Source organism: Ptychodera flava, chromosome 3 (genome assembly GCF_041260155.1).
Source record: "Ptychodera flava strain L36383 chromosome 3, AS_Pfla_20210202, whole genome shotgun sequence".
NCBI classification, from domain to species: Eukaryota; Metazoa; Hemichordata; class Enteropneusta; family Ptychoderidae; genus Ptychodera; species Ptychodera flava.
Window position 1 is genome coordinate 49,467,189 of NC_091930.1, and position 15,211 is coordinate 49,482,399.

The window sequence follows — 15,211 nt, forward strand, 5'->3', positions numbered from 1 at the left end:
TGAACTGGACGCTGCTTAGCAGTGAATTGCGTGTGTTGTCGCCGACTTTCATGTGCAGACATTACACGGGACTTACAATTGTGCTCATCATCGAACATTAGTTAAAGTCGCGTGTGAACTATTGTGTGTTTCCCAGCCGCGTCGTCAAGTCTGAGGTTCCTCTGCGGTACCATTAAGTTTTCCATAGAAATTGTTAAGCATTTAGAAAGGGTTTGAACAGAGTTTTGTTCTGAAAGTGTGTTCGACTCCTGCCGTCGGGAGGTCGATCAGTACGGTTACTGTTACCATGGAGTAATATTTATAGTTTTGGGTACGGTTTTACTATTTTATATGTACACCCCGATATTTGACACAATATATACAGAAGTTGTTTGTTACATTATATGACTGTGTGTTGGTTCCTCATTTCGGCAGATCGTCCATGTAGCCGACACGAACACGAAGTGTGTGTTACCGGCTATCAAAAACTATGAAAAATAGTAAAGAATGAGCTACAAAATCACTATCAGTTTTAAGTTGCAGGTAGAATAAGTCTGTGCCTTTGTAAAAAATACTAAAAAAATAGTAGAAAGTGAAGAACCAGCTGAAAGTTAGTTGAGGAGACCTTGACCGCATATCATTTGGACTGTGCCCTCATTTTGGCAATTTTCATGCCCCATGCTGTGTAGCCCTGCGTACAGGTGTGTGCACGTGTGTTCCCAGCATTATATGGCCTCTACCACAGCCCTGCAATGGTCTTTGAACAGACTTGAGGTCTCTGCGGCCTGGATCTGGACCGCAATGAAGACTAAACGGTCTTTTTGGCCGAAATTCTGCTCTATTGGGGCAAAATCCTTTCCCTGCCTACCTTTACCTCCTAACCAATCCCAGAAAAGATGCGATTGACTTCTCCTAACGTCCAAAACCGCTCATTTTCTGAAACATAACATACTCGACAAGTTGTTTACCCATGGCGATCCCATTTTGAATCTCGCTGCAGAGACCCCAGTTATCTCCACAGACCGTTGCAGGGCAGCGTGGTGGAGGCCGTATACGCCAGGAACACACAGACCTGTACTCAGGGCTACATGCTCTGTTGCTGCTCTAGAGAGGTTAATGCCAGTCTCGGACTTGTTGGCCCTGCTAGAGAAATAAATTTGGCTGAGCTTCGGTCGGTTATTATTCTGCCGTCTCGAAACATCGGTTACACAAGCAACATTTCGGTGAAATTCCAAAGTCAATTTTGTTTTCCATAACTCAACACAAACCTTTGTAAAATTTGACCCCCCTTCAATCATTGATTGTAAAATTTGACCCCCCCCTGAAAAGCGGTTTTGTAAAAGTCAACCCCCCCCTGATTTCCACCGACCCCCCCCCCCTCCCCGTAAATAACGAATGCTCCCTTAGTTTGTGACATGACATCCACTCATGGGAAACTAGTCGCTGTGTTTCGATTAAAATAGTTTTAGAATCAAATATGATTTCTCTCTGTTATACACTAAAATACACTGCAACGTCCTGAACGTCCTGGTGTTTTATATGCCAGCGCTAGCTCTGTGATAGGTGACTCCTAGCGATAGCGACGTAAGTCGTTGACGTCATAACATCGTCGAACGTTGACCCAGGCTCCAGCTGTGATGAATGGAGAGGTAATCAGGCGAAGCTTGTTCGATAGCAACGGTAATAATTCGAGTCGTTTTGCAGGGAGTGATGCGTGTTACAGCATGAACCGGACAGCGGAGGCTACAAGTGAGGTAGTTTGGCAAACGTCGAACACTTATTTTACAGGGTTATCAAAAAAGATGTTTAGCTTTAACAAATCGCAGCGAAATCACCTGGAGGCCTGCCAAATGAAACCAAAGCCAGCGCCATATTGGAAAAACAAGTCTTGTTGCCACTTCCGTCACTTATTCATATCGATATCTACCATGTTACAACTGTATTAATTAAACCAATCGTCACCGATCCATAAAATCTGTGATATGATTAGGCACGTTTGGGAATATGGAAATGATTGCAAGTGGACATTCTCTATACAACGAAAACATAACATAGCTGTTTGTTAGGCATGCGCATACGCTATAGTTGTGAAGCTCTTTTCTGCGAAAACAAAGTGAAAGTTCGTAAAGCACAGTGTAATAACATAACACAAGTATGTATGTATTATGAATGTATGTATTATGTATGTACATGCATTGATACATGTATTATAGTCAAAAAGGTCATAAGACCCTGCAGTTGGTGCAAATCAATCTTAACCTATGCGAATATAAGCGTATTTTATATCAGATTCATTTTTTTTGTAACTCCAAAATTGCATTATCAAAAACTGATACATTTTTACTCTTTCCTGATACACAAACTTTTGAAACTTTGATGGTAAAAATAATTATGTGATTTCAAATTGGTGATACTTAGAACACCTGTCACACGTGAACTTTGCATAAGTACTATTTTATGTTTTTATGATACACCCCTTTTTGTTAAAGCTAGTTCATGAGAAATATTGTGTCATATATTTATATATTTAAAAGTAAACTTAAAGGAGCCAATCATATGCCTAACATCTACCTAATATCGAACTCATAATATATAAAGGAACCATTTGGAAAGTGCAGCTAAGCGAGCAGTCGAAGACAGCCATTTGCAGGATAGAATGTTTTGATTATTTAATTATTCTGCCATTTTCGACCAAAACGAAATGCAAATATGCACAGCGAATTGCCACCATTTTGTCACTAGAAAACTCTTTCTTTTTCAAGCTGCTAACTTGTGTGAAAGGCACTGAAGGGAGGTACCTGTATTAGCTTTCTAAAGGGGACGGTCAGAGTCACCGAATATATCCCGTGTCAAATTTGATTAATAAATATTGTGACCCATAAGCTTATTAACACTGCATGAAAACCCAAAAATACTTACTGTATTAACATGGATTATTGCCTGTATTTTAGCTGAAGAGTGCATATACAGATGAATACAGTCAAGAATCCATTTTTGTATTCAGCAAGCCTGTATTCATGTGGATTCATGTGAATTCACGTGTATTATACTATAATACAGGCAACTCATTAATGTGAATTTATCTGAATAATTGGGTTTTCATGCAGTGTAAATGATAAGCATGAGGGGTCAATCGAATGTCAACATCAAGCTAACATGAAACGTTATGGATACATTGTCCACGTATTGGTATGCAGCCAGAATGTGCCGTCAGTTAAAGGGGTCAGTCGAAGGCAGCCACATGCAGTGCATCCGTGTGTTATTAACTAGCCGTCTCAAGTGACAGCCTCCTGGTTTGAACTCTGGCAACAACACTTTTTCATATTGTACGTAAACACCAGTGTGTTTTCTTCACACCTCGCCTTAATTCGGCTACGTTTCGCCAAAGCAAATCGAAAGTCATTTCATGAATTACATTTTTCAGTTCATTTAGATGAACGATAACAGAAATGACATCAAGCACTAAAGTTTTCCCTAGTGTCAGTGCATTATTTTGTTTCACACTCAATAAGCGTACAGACTTCTATCACAGAATGTGATCCATAGTTGATAAGCTCTTCTTTTACCGTTTTGAACATGATTTACCGACAAGTGCAATCAGCAAGTCACATTTATTACTGTTATACCACTCTCCGCCTCGTGCCCATTGTTCTAACCATGCTTTCTAATTTCCATAACCGAATATTTTATTATTACCACCTGGTTTCTTTTGTTGAAAAAGTGTCCGATTTACAAGTTCTTTTGTTTAAAAGTGTCCGATTTACTAGTAAATCGGACAGTTCTTTTGTTAAAAACTGTCCGATTTACTAGTAGTAAATCGGACACCATTAAACAAGAGAAATTGTAAAATGGACACTTTTTAAACAAAAGAAAATCACGTGGCAACGAGTAAAAAAAATGCGAGACATTAACCAGAAGGAATTTATTTCACCATCAAGTACAGAGTAAAGACACGTTAAAAGAATCACCGGAATGAATTAATTTTGCACGACTGTACATCTCAAAATCAATTACAGGTCACCGTGAAATAACGGTATTGATTGCAAATATCGCTTCTGTGTTAGGGTTATTGTTATCATGATCATTCGAAGCTGAAATTTAAGACTTCAAACTCAGTTTTCAAACACTGAATGTGGAGATTTCAGTCGCCTTTGGTAAAGTTAAATCTACTCAGTCTAGCTATAGGAAACACACACGCAGTACCACAGTCATTGTGGATCTAGACATATTGTTTTTTTTTTGTACTTGCAGTTTCTGTTGCGCCTTTCTCTGGCGTGTCTGTGTAGCTTGGTCTTCCGATTGTGGCCGTTAGCAATGGCGTGACAGGGGACTTTTCTTTTCCATCTTTGGCATGGGTAGTTGAAGTGCACCGGATACAGCTTTCATTTGTACTTCGTCCGCCATATCGAACTACGTAGAGCGACTCGGCAATTGCATGTGTGCTGCTCAAAGTTTTCGACCCAAATGAGCAAAGCGTGACTTTAACATCGATCTGCAAACACCTTTTCACTTCATTCAACCAACCAACCAACCAACCAACCAATCAATCAAGCAAATTCGTACAATTCATATAAAAACCAGGTGCTAAACCACGTAATCGCACTACAATAGCAACACATGTCAACTTTGTTTTATCCAATCATGGGTTGTTTTTTTTATACTTTCGTTCAACAAGGTGTCAAAACGCGTCAATGTTTTCCTGCCAAAGTTTCAACGTGCACTGCACTAAAATTACAAATAAAAACTTTCGGCGTGCAAACAAGGCTCTAAAACTCTGCAAATTCGTGGTATAACACGGTAAGCGAATTCGTAGTCGGCGGTTTACGGAATTTAACGGTACAGTTTGCCAGTAAAACTCCGAGGCCCGCAGGGCCGAGGAGTTTGCCATACAGTTTGCCGTACAGTTTGCCATAAAACTCCTCGGCCCTGCGGGCCTCAGAGTTTTACTGGCAAACTGTACCGTTAAATTCCGTAAACAGCCTCCTACTCGTCCGCTTACCTATAGTTAACATCAATCATTGTGGATGTCGTTCCCTTCTATCACTTATTGGCGTAGCTCGTGGGATTCTGTAAAATAGGCGAAGCATTTCTGAAAATTCCCACGTTGCTAATGACAGACTACACTTTGACTAATTTATGTTCATTCTGAAGGGAAAACTCAAGGCTTGAATTGATAGCGAGTTTTGCAGCAATACAGGCAATTCTATCCGAAAAACAATGACGACAGAATAGTAATCAAATGCCTTCCTGTGCATTGATATCTTGCTCGATTATACCAATGAACTTCTGTAACCACCAGTTTTCGGTGCTACAATTTGACACTCTTGCTGCTTTCCGGATAGGTTAATGCAGACCTGCCCGCTATTTTGTCCTCCAGTCAAATTTTTGTGATTCTTTGAATAGTGTACGAAGGCTACATAGTGTATGCGCAGTTCTTATTATAGCTCGTCTCGCGTCTGCAGCGCTTGCTTGTGAACACATGCGGGTCAAAGGTGTCACGATACCTTTTGAAAGGTCCAGGCCTCTACAATAGCCCAACGGCTTGAATGACAACTTAAAACATGTGCTGTAGTATAAGCGGCGAAAAGGTCAATGAACTAACCTGTAAACACGGTCGCTCCTCCTGCGTGGAGGGACCGTGCTGTTTGAAGGTTAATTCAAAGTTGAGAGATATTAAAGATAGCCACCGGGTAGGTATTTACAGAGAGAGCTGCACTTTTCAGGAGTGCTTCTCATTTGTTCATGACAGAAGTGGCAGGTTCGGGTAATGCATTCTACCAGCTCTGATAATGATATTTGGCTGTAGGAGCTTTCGTGAGACGACGTAGGTGGGATAGCCGACATTAAAGCTGGACTTTGGCTTGACTTACAAACATAGAAACGACTCCAACTATGAAATATATCGAGCTGAACAAAGCTAATGTGGCCCATAAATTTTGCACCTCATAAAAAATATAACTCCTTTGTAATATTATGAATCTCACTTTGAAAATAGAAACTCATATTTTTGCTAAGATTAAGGATATGCATGTGTTAGAATACAATAAAAAACAGCAACATTATCATTAATTCGTAAGTTCCCATGTTTAAATATAACAATGAGTTCTCTCTGCTTTCAGCTGTAGAGTCTACTTTAGTTAATAAGGCCGAACAAGCAACATGCGTATTACTACGCATGCGTACAACTCAGTGTACTTTGATACACGTAAGGTCTCGTATTGCTAAAGTTCACCTCATTGGGTATGGGTTACCTTACATGTGACGTCATATTTTACAGATTGACCCAGTTTCTACAGGAAATACTGAAAGTTCGGATGACGTCAGTACCCAACATGAAACCGTCGACAGCGGCACAAGTCTGGCTAAAAAGGGTGAGCTTAAGTATATAGTAACTCACTTCCGAATATTTTAATCCAACATATCTCATCATGATTTTAGTGTCATTGGAAGGGTTTGATATTATTTTGTCATACTGTACAACTTTGTACTACTTTTCACAGCACATGCTTTTAAGACAAAGATTTGATATCTTGGGTTGAGGTAGAGTGCGCCTTGGGCTTAAATCTTAGTTTACAATACTTTCTAGTTTACCGCGTGTAGAAGCAACATTTGGCATGTGACCCACGATTTCAATAGTAGCTTTGTGGAAAGAATAGTTGCAAAGGTTGGATGTTTCGCCGGGGAAGTTTTTAAATTAGCAAAAAATGTTACATCTGTCGATTTCGAGGTTATTACGGCCTCAGAGGACGAGGAGAGTAGTCCATATCTCGGATTGGAAACATCTATATATGCAGAAATATTTTACAGGGAACTCTTTAAGGAAATTGCAGTCAGCAACTGCATTCGGTGGCATATTATTTTTTAATTATCTGAGAAGAGAAATTATTGTTTATAATTTGTATGTGGCCCGAAAAGACTAGTTGTTATAAAAAACAAAACAAAGCAAAACAAAAAAGTCGCACTTTTTGTTTTTCTTAACACGTTGACAACTTCTTTTGAAGACTTCTTGACCATCACACACATAAAGATGAGATAAAGTATCCCCAAAATATGACAATGATTATCTTTCAAAACAGTAATTCACAATTTACACATCTCCATTGACTTACTCAGAGAATCTTTACGCGATTTTTCAATCTTTTATGAAAATATTATTTCAATAATATAAATTAGTTAAGGTGTACATTTCCTGTTAATGTTGTAAAAGGTGCAACCATCATTTGCTTTGTTGATACACCGAAATGCTAAAAAAACACCCAAAAGGAAAATTTTGCAATCTTGGTACCTTGAAAGCCTGCTCCACGCCCATTTTCTTTAAGTTGCCAATGTACGAAATCATTTACTCGTTATTCTGGCGATAACGATTGCCAAAACAACACTTTGGTGCCTGACATTCCCATTCTTGCACTTGTCAAATTTGCATCTATGCAACAAATCAGCCAATATCTGATTCTGATCGGTCTATCATGGTAGAGAACACACAGTCGCATGGAACCAGTGTAGAGAGTGACTACACATCACCATCTCCACCACAGATATCTGTAGAATCCAGCACTCTTCCATCGGAAAAGCAGCATAGTCTACCGAAAACAACATCACAAGACAGTGGAGCCAGTGTGCCTATCGCTGGACCACAAGTGCCAACGACTGGTACAACAATATACCAAATCCATAAATCAAATGTCCAAATTGGCGATAAATGCCAGCAGATCAATAACTATGGTAAGTCGCTTCATTTATAATGATAGGTAGGCCTTGCTAGAATGCACCAATGTAAGAGATCAAATTTTTGTATCACAAAATTGTACAATTACCTGTAATCCCTAGTCCAAAATGTAACCAGTCCGTGCCTGAAACATTAAACTAAGAATACTTGTGATTTTTAGTGACTCTTACCAAGTTCTTTGTTTAACACGATTGGAACTAATGTGGGATAATTGGATCTTCACATTTTTCAAATTTCTTAAAAAAGTCAGGTGCCCTATAGCTAAATGTTGCAATACCGCTAGTTTTCACTAGCACTCACGCTCACTATCGTACATGGCACATACACACTTTATCGAAGCGAAGAAACGAATTTCATCGCTTTAACTGGGCGAACGATAACCTCGGGGATAATTCTGTCCACCAGCAGTGTTACCAACCCAGGGTAGAAAATACGGCTAGTTTTCAATCGGATTCGAACCCACAACATACGGCATCAGTCGCCTAGCTGAGAGGCCACAGACAGAACCGCTCGGCTAAATCTCCACTCCCAAAAAAGAGTGGTTCAATAGCCGGCTAAGTTGTTACATTTTTCTGACTGAGACCGCTCAACACGTTGTAGAGTTCGTGAAGCACTCACGCTCACTATCATACATCGCACATACACACTTTATCGAAGCGAAGAAACGAATTTCATCGCTTTAACTGGGCTAACGATAACCTCGGGGACAATTCTGTCCACCAGCAGTGTTACCAACCCAGGGTAGAAAATACGGCTAGTTTTCAATCGGATTCGAACCCACAACATACGGCATCAGTCGCCTAGCTGAGAGGCCATAGACGGAACCGCTCGGCTAAATCTCCACTCCCAAAAAAGAGTGGTTCAATAGCCGGCTAAGTTGTTACATTTTTCTGACTGAGACCGCTCAACACGTTGTAGAGTTTGTGAAGCACTCACGCTCACTATCATACATCGCACATACACACTTTATCGAAGCGAAGAAACGAATTTCATCGCTTTAACTGGGCGAACGATAACCTCGGGGACAATTCTGTCCACCAGCAGTGTTACCAACCCAGGTAGAAAATACGGCTAGTTTTCAATCGGATTCGAACCCACAACATACGGCATCAGTCGCCTAGCTGAGAGGCCATAGACGGAACCGCTCGGCTAAATCTCCACTCCCAAAAAAGAGTGGTTCAATAGCCGGCTAAGTTGTTGCATTTTTCTGACTGAGACCGCTCAACACGTTGTAGAGTTTGTGAAGCACTCACGCTCACTATCATACATCGCACATACACACTTTATCGAAGCGAAGAAACGAATTTTATCGTTTGCAATATTACAAAGTACTCAAAAACAAGTGTATAACTTAAAAAGAAAAAAAAAGCAGTTGAGCTTACATTTGCAGATTCCAAAAGCATACTTCACTAACCAATTATCCCAGATTAGTTCCGATCGTGTTGCTTTATCATTGATTTTAATACTGATTTTTGCTTTGATGAGAGAGCGCCATTATTGAGTCGTCACTGGTAGATCTTCACATTATTATGAAGGCTCATCTCTACCTTCATGGACTGTGTAGACATGTACCAGCAATATTTATTGTTTTATGTTTCATGTCTATATTTAAAATATGTTCACATTGGTGCTCTTTGAAAAAAACTGTTATCAATGTTTTGAAATTCAATTCATATCAAGATATGATAACAATACCCTCTGTGAGCTATGTAAAGTCCCAAAATTGTCAAAGTGAGCGTGAAAGTGCTCGATCGAGCACTTTACGGGAATTGGCAAAGTTAGCTTTCAGAGATCTCCTGCGTGTATTATTAAGTCCTTCGCATTAATGAAATATTCAGAATTTCACTCCTGTAAGTTGACAACTTTAAAGTCTGCTTCGGAACATCCTCATTCCAGAATGATTTTATCACGCAAGTGAATTTCACCGGAATGGTGAATACCGAAAAAAATATTCGAGAACTTTTGTTGACGTACAAGTTGATTATTTCTTATACGTAGAGTATGCACCTAGGAGCGCTTGACGTTTCCTTCATGATTTAGAGTCAAAACTCGGATATTATTTCTTACTTCTCCTCCGACCTTATAATGAGGCATGATGGATACGATACTGATACAGTCGATTTGCGATAAGATATGCAGGTCGACCAGGTATGCAGGCCAAGCAATATGAACTGTTGATCTGTTATGTGACAAGTGTTCAGTATAAAGTACGTAATAGGCTACGCATTCCACTGTATCTATAGCTGGTTTGCCTTTTTGTTTTTCACCCGACTATCACTTGGAGGAGGGCAATATACCTTCCTTGGACACTTCGCCAGTAAACGGTCACTTTATGACCTATGATCTTGGTCAAAGTCGAATGTCGGTCGCGTTTGTTAATATGTTGCCCTCCTCGTTCGTAACAGCATAATGAACATGCGCTTTTCTAAGACTAAATATAGGCGAGTTCGTAGTGATTCAGAAGTTGTCAAAAGTTTCTGAAAAACATGCCTCGCAAAGCGTGTACGTAATGGTACTTGCAGCATCATATTAAGCACCAGCCCAATAGGTACTTGGAATTGCCGATGTGGTTCACCATGGTCTTTCTCTTCCATTATTTTTACGGTGAACACTTGACGCACCTGTACTCATTTAGTGTTCACTTTGTCATTTTCTTTATCAACGCTCACGTTATCATTTTCAATGCTCAGTTGACGCTCAGTTTATCGATTTTGGGCCCTTACATACTTGCCTCGATTGCGAATTCATTCCCAGGCTGTCTTTCAGAGGACTGGAAACTGTGGTTGTGATAAACTACGCCCTCTACGTCCTTAAAAGCTAATTACCATTCGTTTTAGTTACTGAAGTGGCAAGGAAACCCAATGTTTACGTTATCATTATATAACTAACTTGTACCAAAAGATGTTGCTCTTATCTTCTTAAGAAGTTACACTTCGAAATCTGTCGTAGTTATAATTAAAACTATCGGACTGGTGATCTCCTGTGAAATAGCCCCCCTCGATCATCTTCGTGAAAAGTAAGATTTCACCGACTTGTTATCCAACTTCATCAAAACCCTTTTCAAATCGGTTATAATTTAGTCCCCTTGAGTATAAAACAAAGTCACAACATTGTGAAAACTATGAAACTAAACATGTATCCGTTTATGACAACGGGGATTAGCTCATATCTGCACACGTGTTTTAATATCATATGAATTATTGCACAATCCAAAGTGCTGAAAAACAGAATTTCTTTATGAAGAATATTTTCATAGACATTAGATAACACTACTGTACTTCACAAAATATCTCTCCTGGTATTTCACTCAGCTAATGATTAATGCAGGGGAAATACATTTGTTGATGCGGTTCACTTACACTGGCAGCTCTTTTGGTGTTTTTCTGTTGTCTTTTTAATTTAACTTTGTGTTACTGACGTCTACAAATTTTCCGTGAGTCTGAATGTGAATTCCACAAACATAATAGGAACACCTTTTAGCCCGTGGTTCTCCTTTTATAGATTCTGACTATTTATGCGCTGCTTCCCAATTGCATCACTGATGTCAACGCATTTAGCTTTTACACCCCTTCATTTTGCAGAAATGCCCCTGAAAGCTGAGCTGAAGTACAAGCATGACAAACAAGCTTCGGACATAATGTTAAGCCGCGCCCAAAAATGGTTTGATGATGCCGCAGACATCAAAAAGAACCCCGAGAAATATGAGAAAATCTTTAAAATATTTGAGGGCATAGGAGCCGTTCTCAAAGAGATTGCCCCTGGGTGCCTCGAATTTAAACTTAGCCTTCCAACAGCTACATCGCTTGTATTACTCTGGGATCGGCACCAGGAATTCCTTCCAAGACAACTCGAAACAGTGATGATTACAGAGGAAGTCATTAAATCTGTGAATGGTCGACCACTGCAAATATGTATTATCATGGATCAGATGATGTATAATAGGGGCTTACAATTTTTTGCAACTCAAGGTAAGATGTATCGGGAGAATTCATCAAATGATAGGCGAGCGGATTGCCTTATTTTATGAATCACTTGATAACTGCCATAATCGAACACCTATGTAAGTGTCCTTTACTGGAAATGTTTATTTCTCTAGGATCTGTCAGGATATAATACCCTACTTAATTGCATTTTCGGAATTCCTTTTTTAGCTGAGCTTGTATCATTCTAGAAAAAAGCAAATAATCCTGAATGAATTTTGATACTAAACTATTCAATGAGTAAAGCTCTTTCCATCGTGTCCTTGGAAGTGCAACATCCAAAAGCGGAGCAATAAATGCGACACAACAATCAGGCATACAGTTCACATATAAAACCTGAAAAATAGGGATGAGAGGAAATTTTGATTGAGTTTCCATTTTGGGGCGCTTTGCATTGTCACTCATTTTTTTTATTTGAATTGACATCATTTTTCAAGCAATGTTGCAGTTTTCAATATTTTCCGGTTACTTCATGTATATTCATGCCTTTTGTGCTTCTCTTTCAATAATAAGACAATTTGGCAAAACTGTCTTCAAGAAGGCCAAAGAAGATGAAAGATTGGAATGCTAAAGATGTACGCGATTGGTTGAACGAAATTGGTATTGACACAAAATATGTCAAACGAATATATGAAGAGGAGATCACTGGCCCAGTACTCATGATGTATAGAGAGAAAGACCTTGAAGCAGATTTCAACCTGAAGAAGGGAGCCCTGCGAAACATCATGTATTCAAGGGAAAATCAAATTGAAAACGAGGCCAGGCAAAGTCTTCAGGAAACGTCGATAGATAAGTCCTATGAGCAGAGTGTTGTTTCTTCGTCCACCAATGACAACAAGCACCCTGAAGGCATATGGCCGATTCCATCTGCTGGCGATAGGGAGTTATCATCTACAGAAGGTGAAAGTGCATTGAAACCTTCAAAATCATTGCCATATAAGGAACATCGTTACCTAATGCAAGAGGCCACACCCCATTCTTCGACAATTGAAGGGGAAGAACAGAACAAGGCAAGTGATGTCGTAAAGAGAGAGAAAATGAGAGATAAGCAAAGAACTGAGCAGTCCGAAAAGCATTACATAGATGTCCAAGAGAAGCACTATGATAAAGGAATTGTAACCAGTTTCACGAGGGCAAAGGAAACGCGAAGCAGCTCCTTTGAAAGCCGAATGGAGGTTCTTGAACTAAGTGAGCGAGCAACAGAGATAAGGTCACCGACGCAATATTCAACACAGGATAGAAAACTAAAAGAATATGGATCACAGGAAAAGAGACAAGATAGCAAATTTTATAGACAAGGAACAAGCGAGCAAGATCCGACACATGTTCAACCCTTAGATCAAGAAACGAGCTGTATTGATGCCCTAAAAGCCCGTACGTCCGAAAAGATGGTGGATGTTAATATCATGCAGTCTAAAGATAATGATGATGACGTGAACAAACAGTGCAAATCTTCAACTTCTGTGTCACCAAATAGTGAAAAACAAACTCGGAAACATTTAGCTATAGTAAGTCCTTATGTAGGAGAGCAAGATAAAGGAAATGAAAGTGGACATGCTAGGTCTAGAGACACTGCGGTAGAAGAAAGTGATGATGAGTTTTATCAGAAAATGTTAAGACGAATGGGGATAAAATCAAGTTCACGTGAAGTGTCTTCCAGCCAAACACATGCAAAGAAGACAAGTCTGAAAACAGATCAGGGATTTTCCAAATTGAAAGACTCTAGCAATAAGCAGCATAAGCCGAATATCACACAATCGGATCGTCGCCTGAAGGAACTTTTGTGTGGGGGATCAAAACAAATAGATGCTTCATTGTACCCTCTGCTTGTTATTAATAAGCCTGCTGAGGAGATTTTTAAAGCTGGTGTAGATACGCCTCTGTCAAGAGACCTTCAATTTGTCAGTAGTGTTAAGTGGGTTGGAGTGTTTGACCTTGATGCTGAATCCTATGAAAGTGGTTTGTGTAAGCTATTCAGAAGAAAGAATGACATCAAAGCCCAATCGCCGGAGACCTTCTGCAACATTTCTGAAGTGGGTTGTTTTCGAGATAGTATGAGGTTTCCTGAAGTGACAACATGGATTTTTGCGAATGGACGTACTGATATGGTAGAAGAAGCCCTTGATAGAAAGCAGTGGAATGCTGTGCGAAGCAATGGTGTTGAAGATGCAATTAGCTTTTTTGCCAAACCAGAAGTTATTCCTGACTTAAAGAGAGCAACAATACTGTTTCTTCTCCTATCAGACAACCTTGGCATTATGTGTGACACATTCCGTAAGTTTTATTCAACGTTTGGCATAGAACACATAACATGTATTGCTGAAAAGGAAGAGTACTTTGTTAAATGGGCAGATGAAATTGAAAAGTGGTGTTGCCGTGAAATGCTTGAAGAAAGAAGTGTTGTAGGCATGTCCTGGCAAGCTGTTAAAGAGAGTGTCATGAGTATTCAGGGAGTCATTCACAAGACAGATGATTATCTCCCTTCTTCGTCTGGCTCAAGTTGTCCTTTATCGGAACGAGACAGGAATAGGTGGTCAGATTTGTCAATCCTGTGCCAAAATGAGTGTGAAAATACAACAATGGCTGACAGTAGTAGCGGTTTTGAAGAATTTGCACAAAGTATGGAGCTTGACTTTTACCGAGGTCATAAAGTCTCATGGTGGAATTTTCACTTAACTGGCAAGAAGTACAACCAGGTTCTGAAAAGAGACATTCATGAGCAGTTACACGATATGGTTGATGCTTCACTCAGAGAGAATCAAGACTCTCTTCCACGTGTGGTGCTACTAAGATTATTTCATCAACCTGGGGCTGGTGGAAGCACTTTAGCAAGACATATCCTTTGGGATTTCCATAAGAAGTTCCGCTGTCTTGTGGTGAACCATATTAGAGTGAAGACATGGGAACAATTCTTGAGGTGCGCAAATACGGAGAGGTCGATCCTCGGACTGCAAACCGTTCTTGTTTTGGTTGAAGATGCCGAAGACACAGAGATCAACGAGCTGATATATCATCTCGAATCAGGTTCAAGGACAACTTCACATCAAGCTGGCTGTCCATTGTTTGTTGTACTGCATTGTAAAAGAGTCCATTCCCCGTATAAACACATGGTGAAGTGCCAGAACACGAGTATAAAGCTAGAACAAGAACTGAGCAGTAGAGAAATAAGATGGTTTGCTGAGAAACATCGAGAGCTAGACACCAAAAAGGCAAAAGGTCTTCAAATATACAGTCCCGATAGGCTCGTTTCCTTTATGGTTATGAAGGACAATTTCAAGAGAGATTATGTCGAGAATCTTGTAAGTAGAATACTCCAGGACATACCAAGTGACAAAGGAGAGTCTCATCTTTTGAAGTTCTGTGCCCTGTTGAATAAATATGAGCCAGATGCGTCGATACCAGTTTCTTGCTTGGATGCTATAATGGGAGGTACTTACCTTAAGAGGAAAAGCAAAAAACATAAGCAAGACACACAGGAACTTTGGGAGAACCATGTATCTGACTCTGCCCAAATGTTGCTGTTGAA

General features: G+C 39.8%; 1 protein-coding gene across 1 annotated transcript in view; it reads left to right on the top strand.

Moving 5' to 3' along the window:
* The first annotated feature begins 1,488 nt into the window (after nt 1–1,488).
* The window catches only part of LOC139129375 (sterile alpha motif domain-containing protein 9-like), a 14,830-nt gene continuing 1,107 nt past the window's right edge, over nt 1,489–15,211 (top strand). Inside the window, exons 1-5 of the mRNA XM_070695008.1 lie at nt 1,489–1,733; nt 6,257–6,350; nt 7,453–7,701; nt 11,287–11,673; nt 12,199–15,114. Of these exons, the coding sequence (XP_070551109.1) occupies nt 1,617–1,733; nt 6,257–6,350; nt 7,453–7,701; nt 11,287–11,673; nt 12,199–15,114 (3,763 nt within the window). The 5' untranslated portion in view covers nt 1,489–1,616. The remainder of the gene's footprint in view (nt 1,734–6,256; nt 6,351–7,452; nt 7,702–11,286; nt 11,674–12,198; nt 15,115–15,211) is intronic.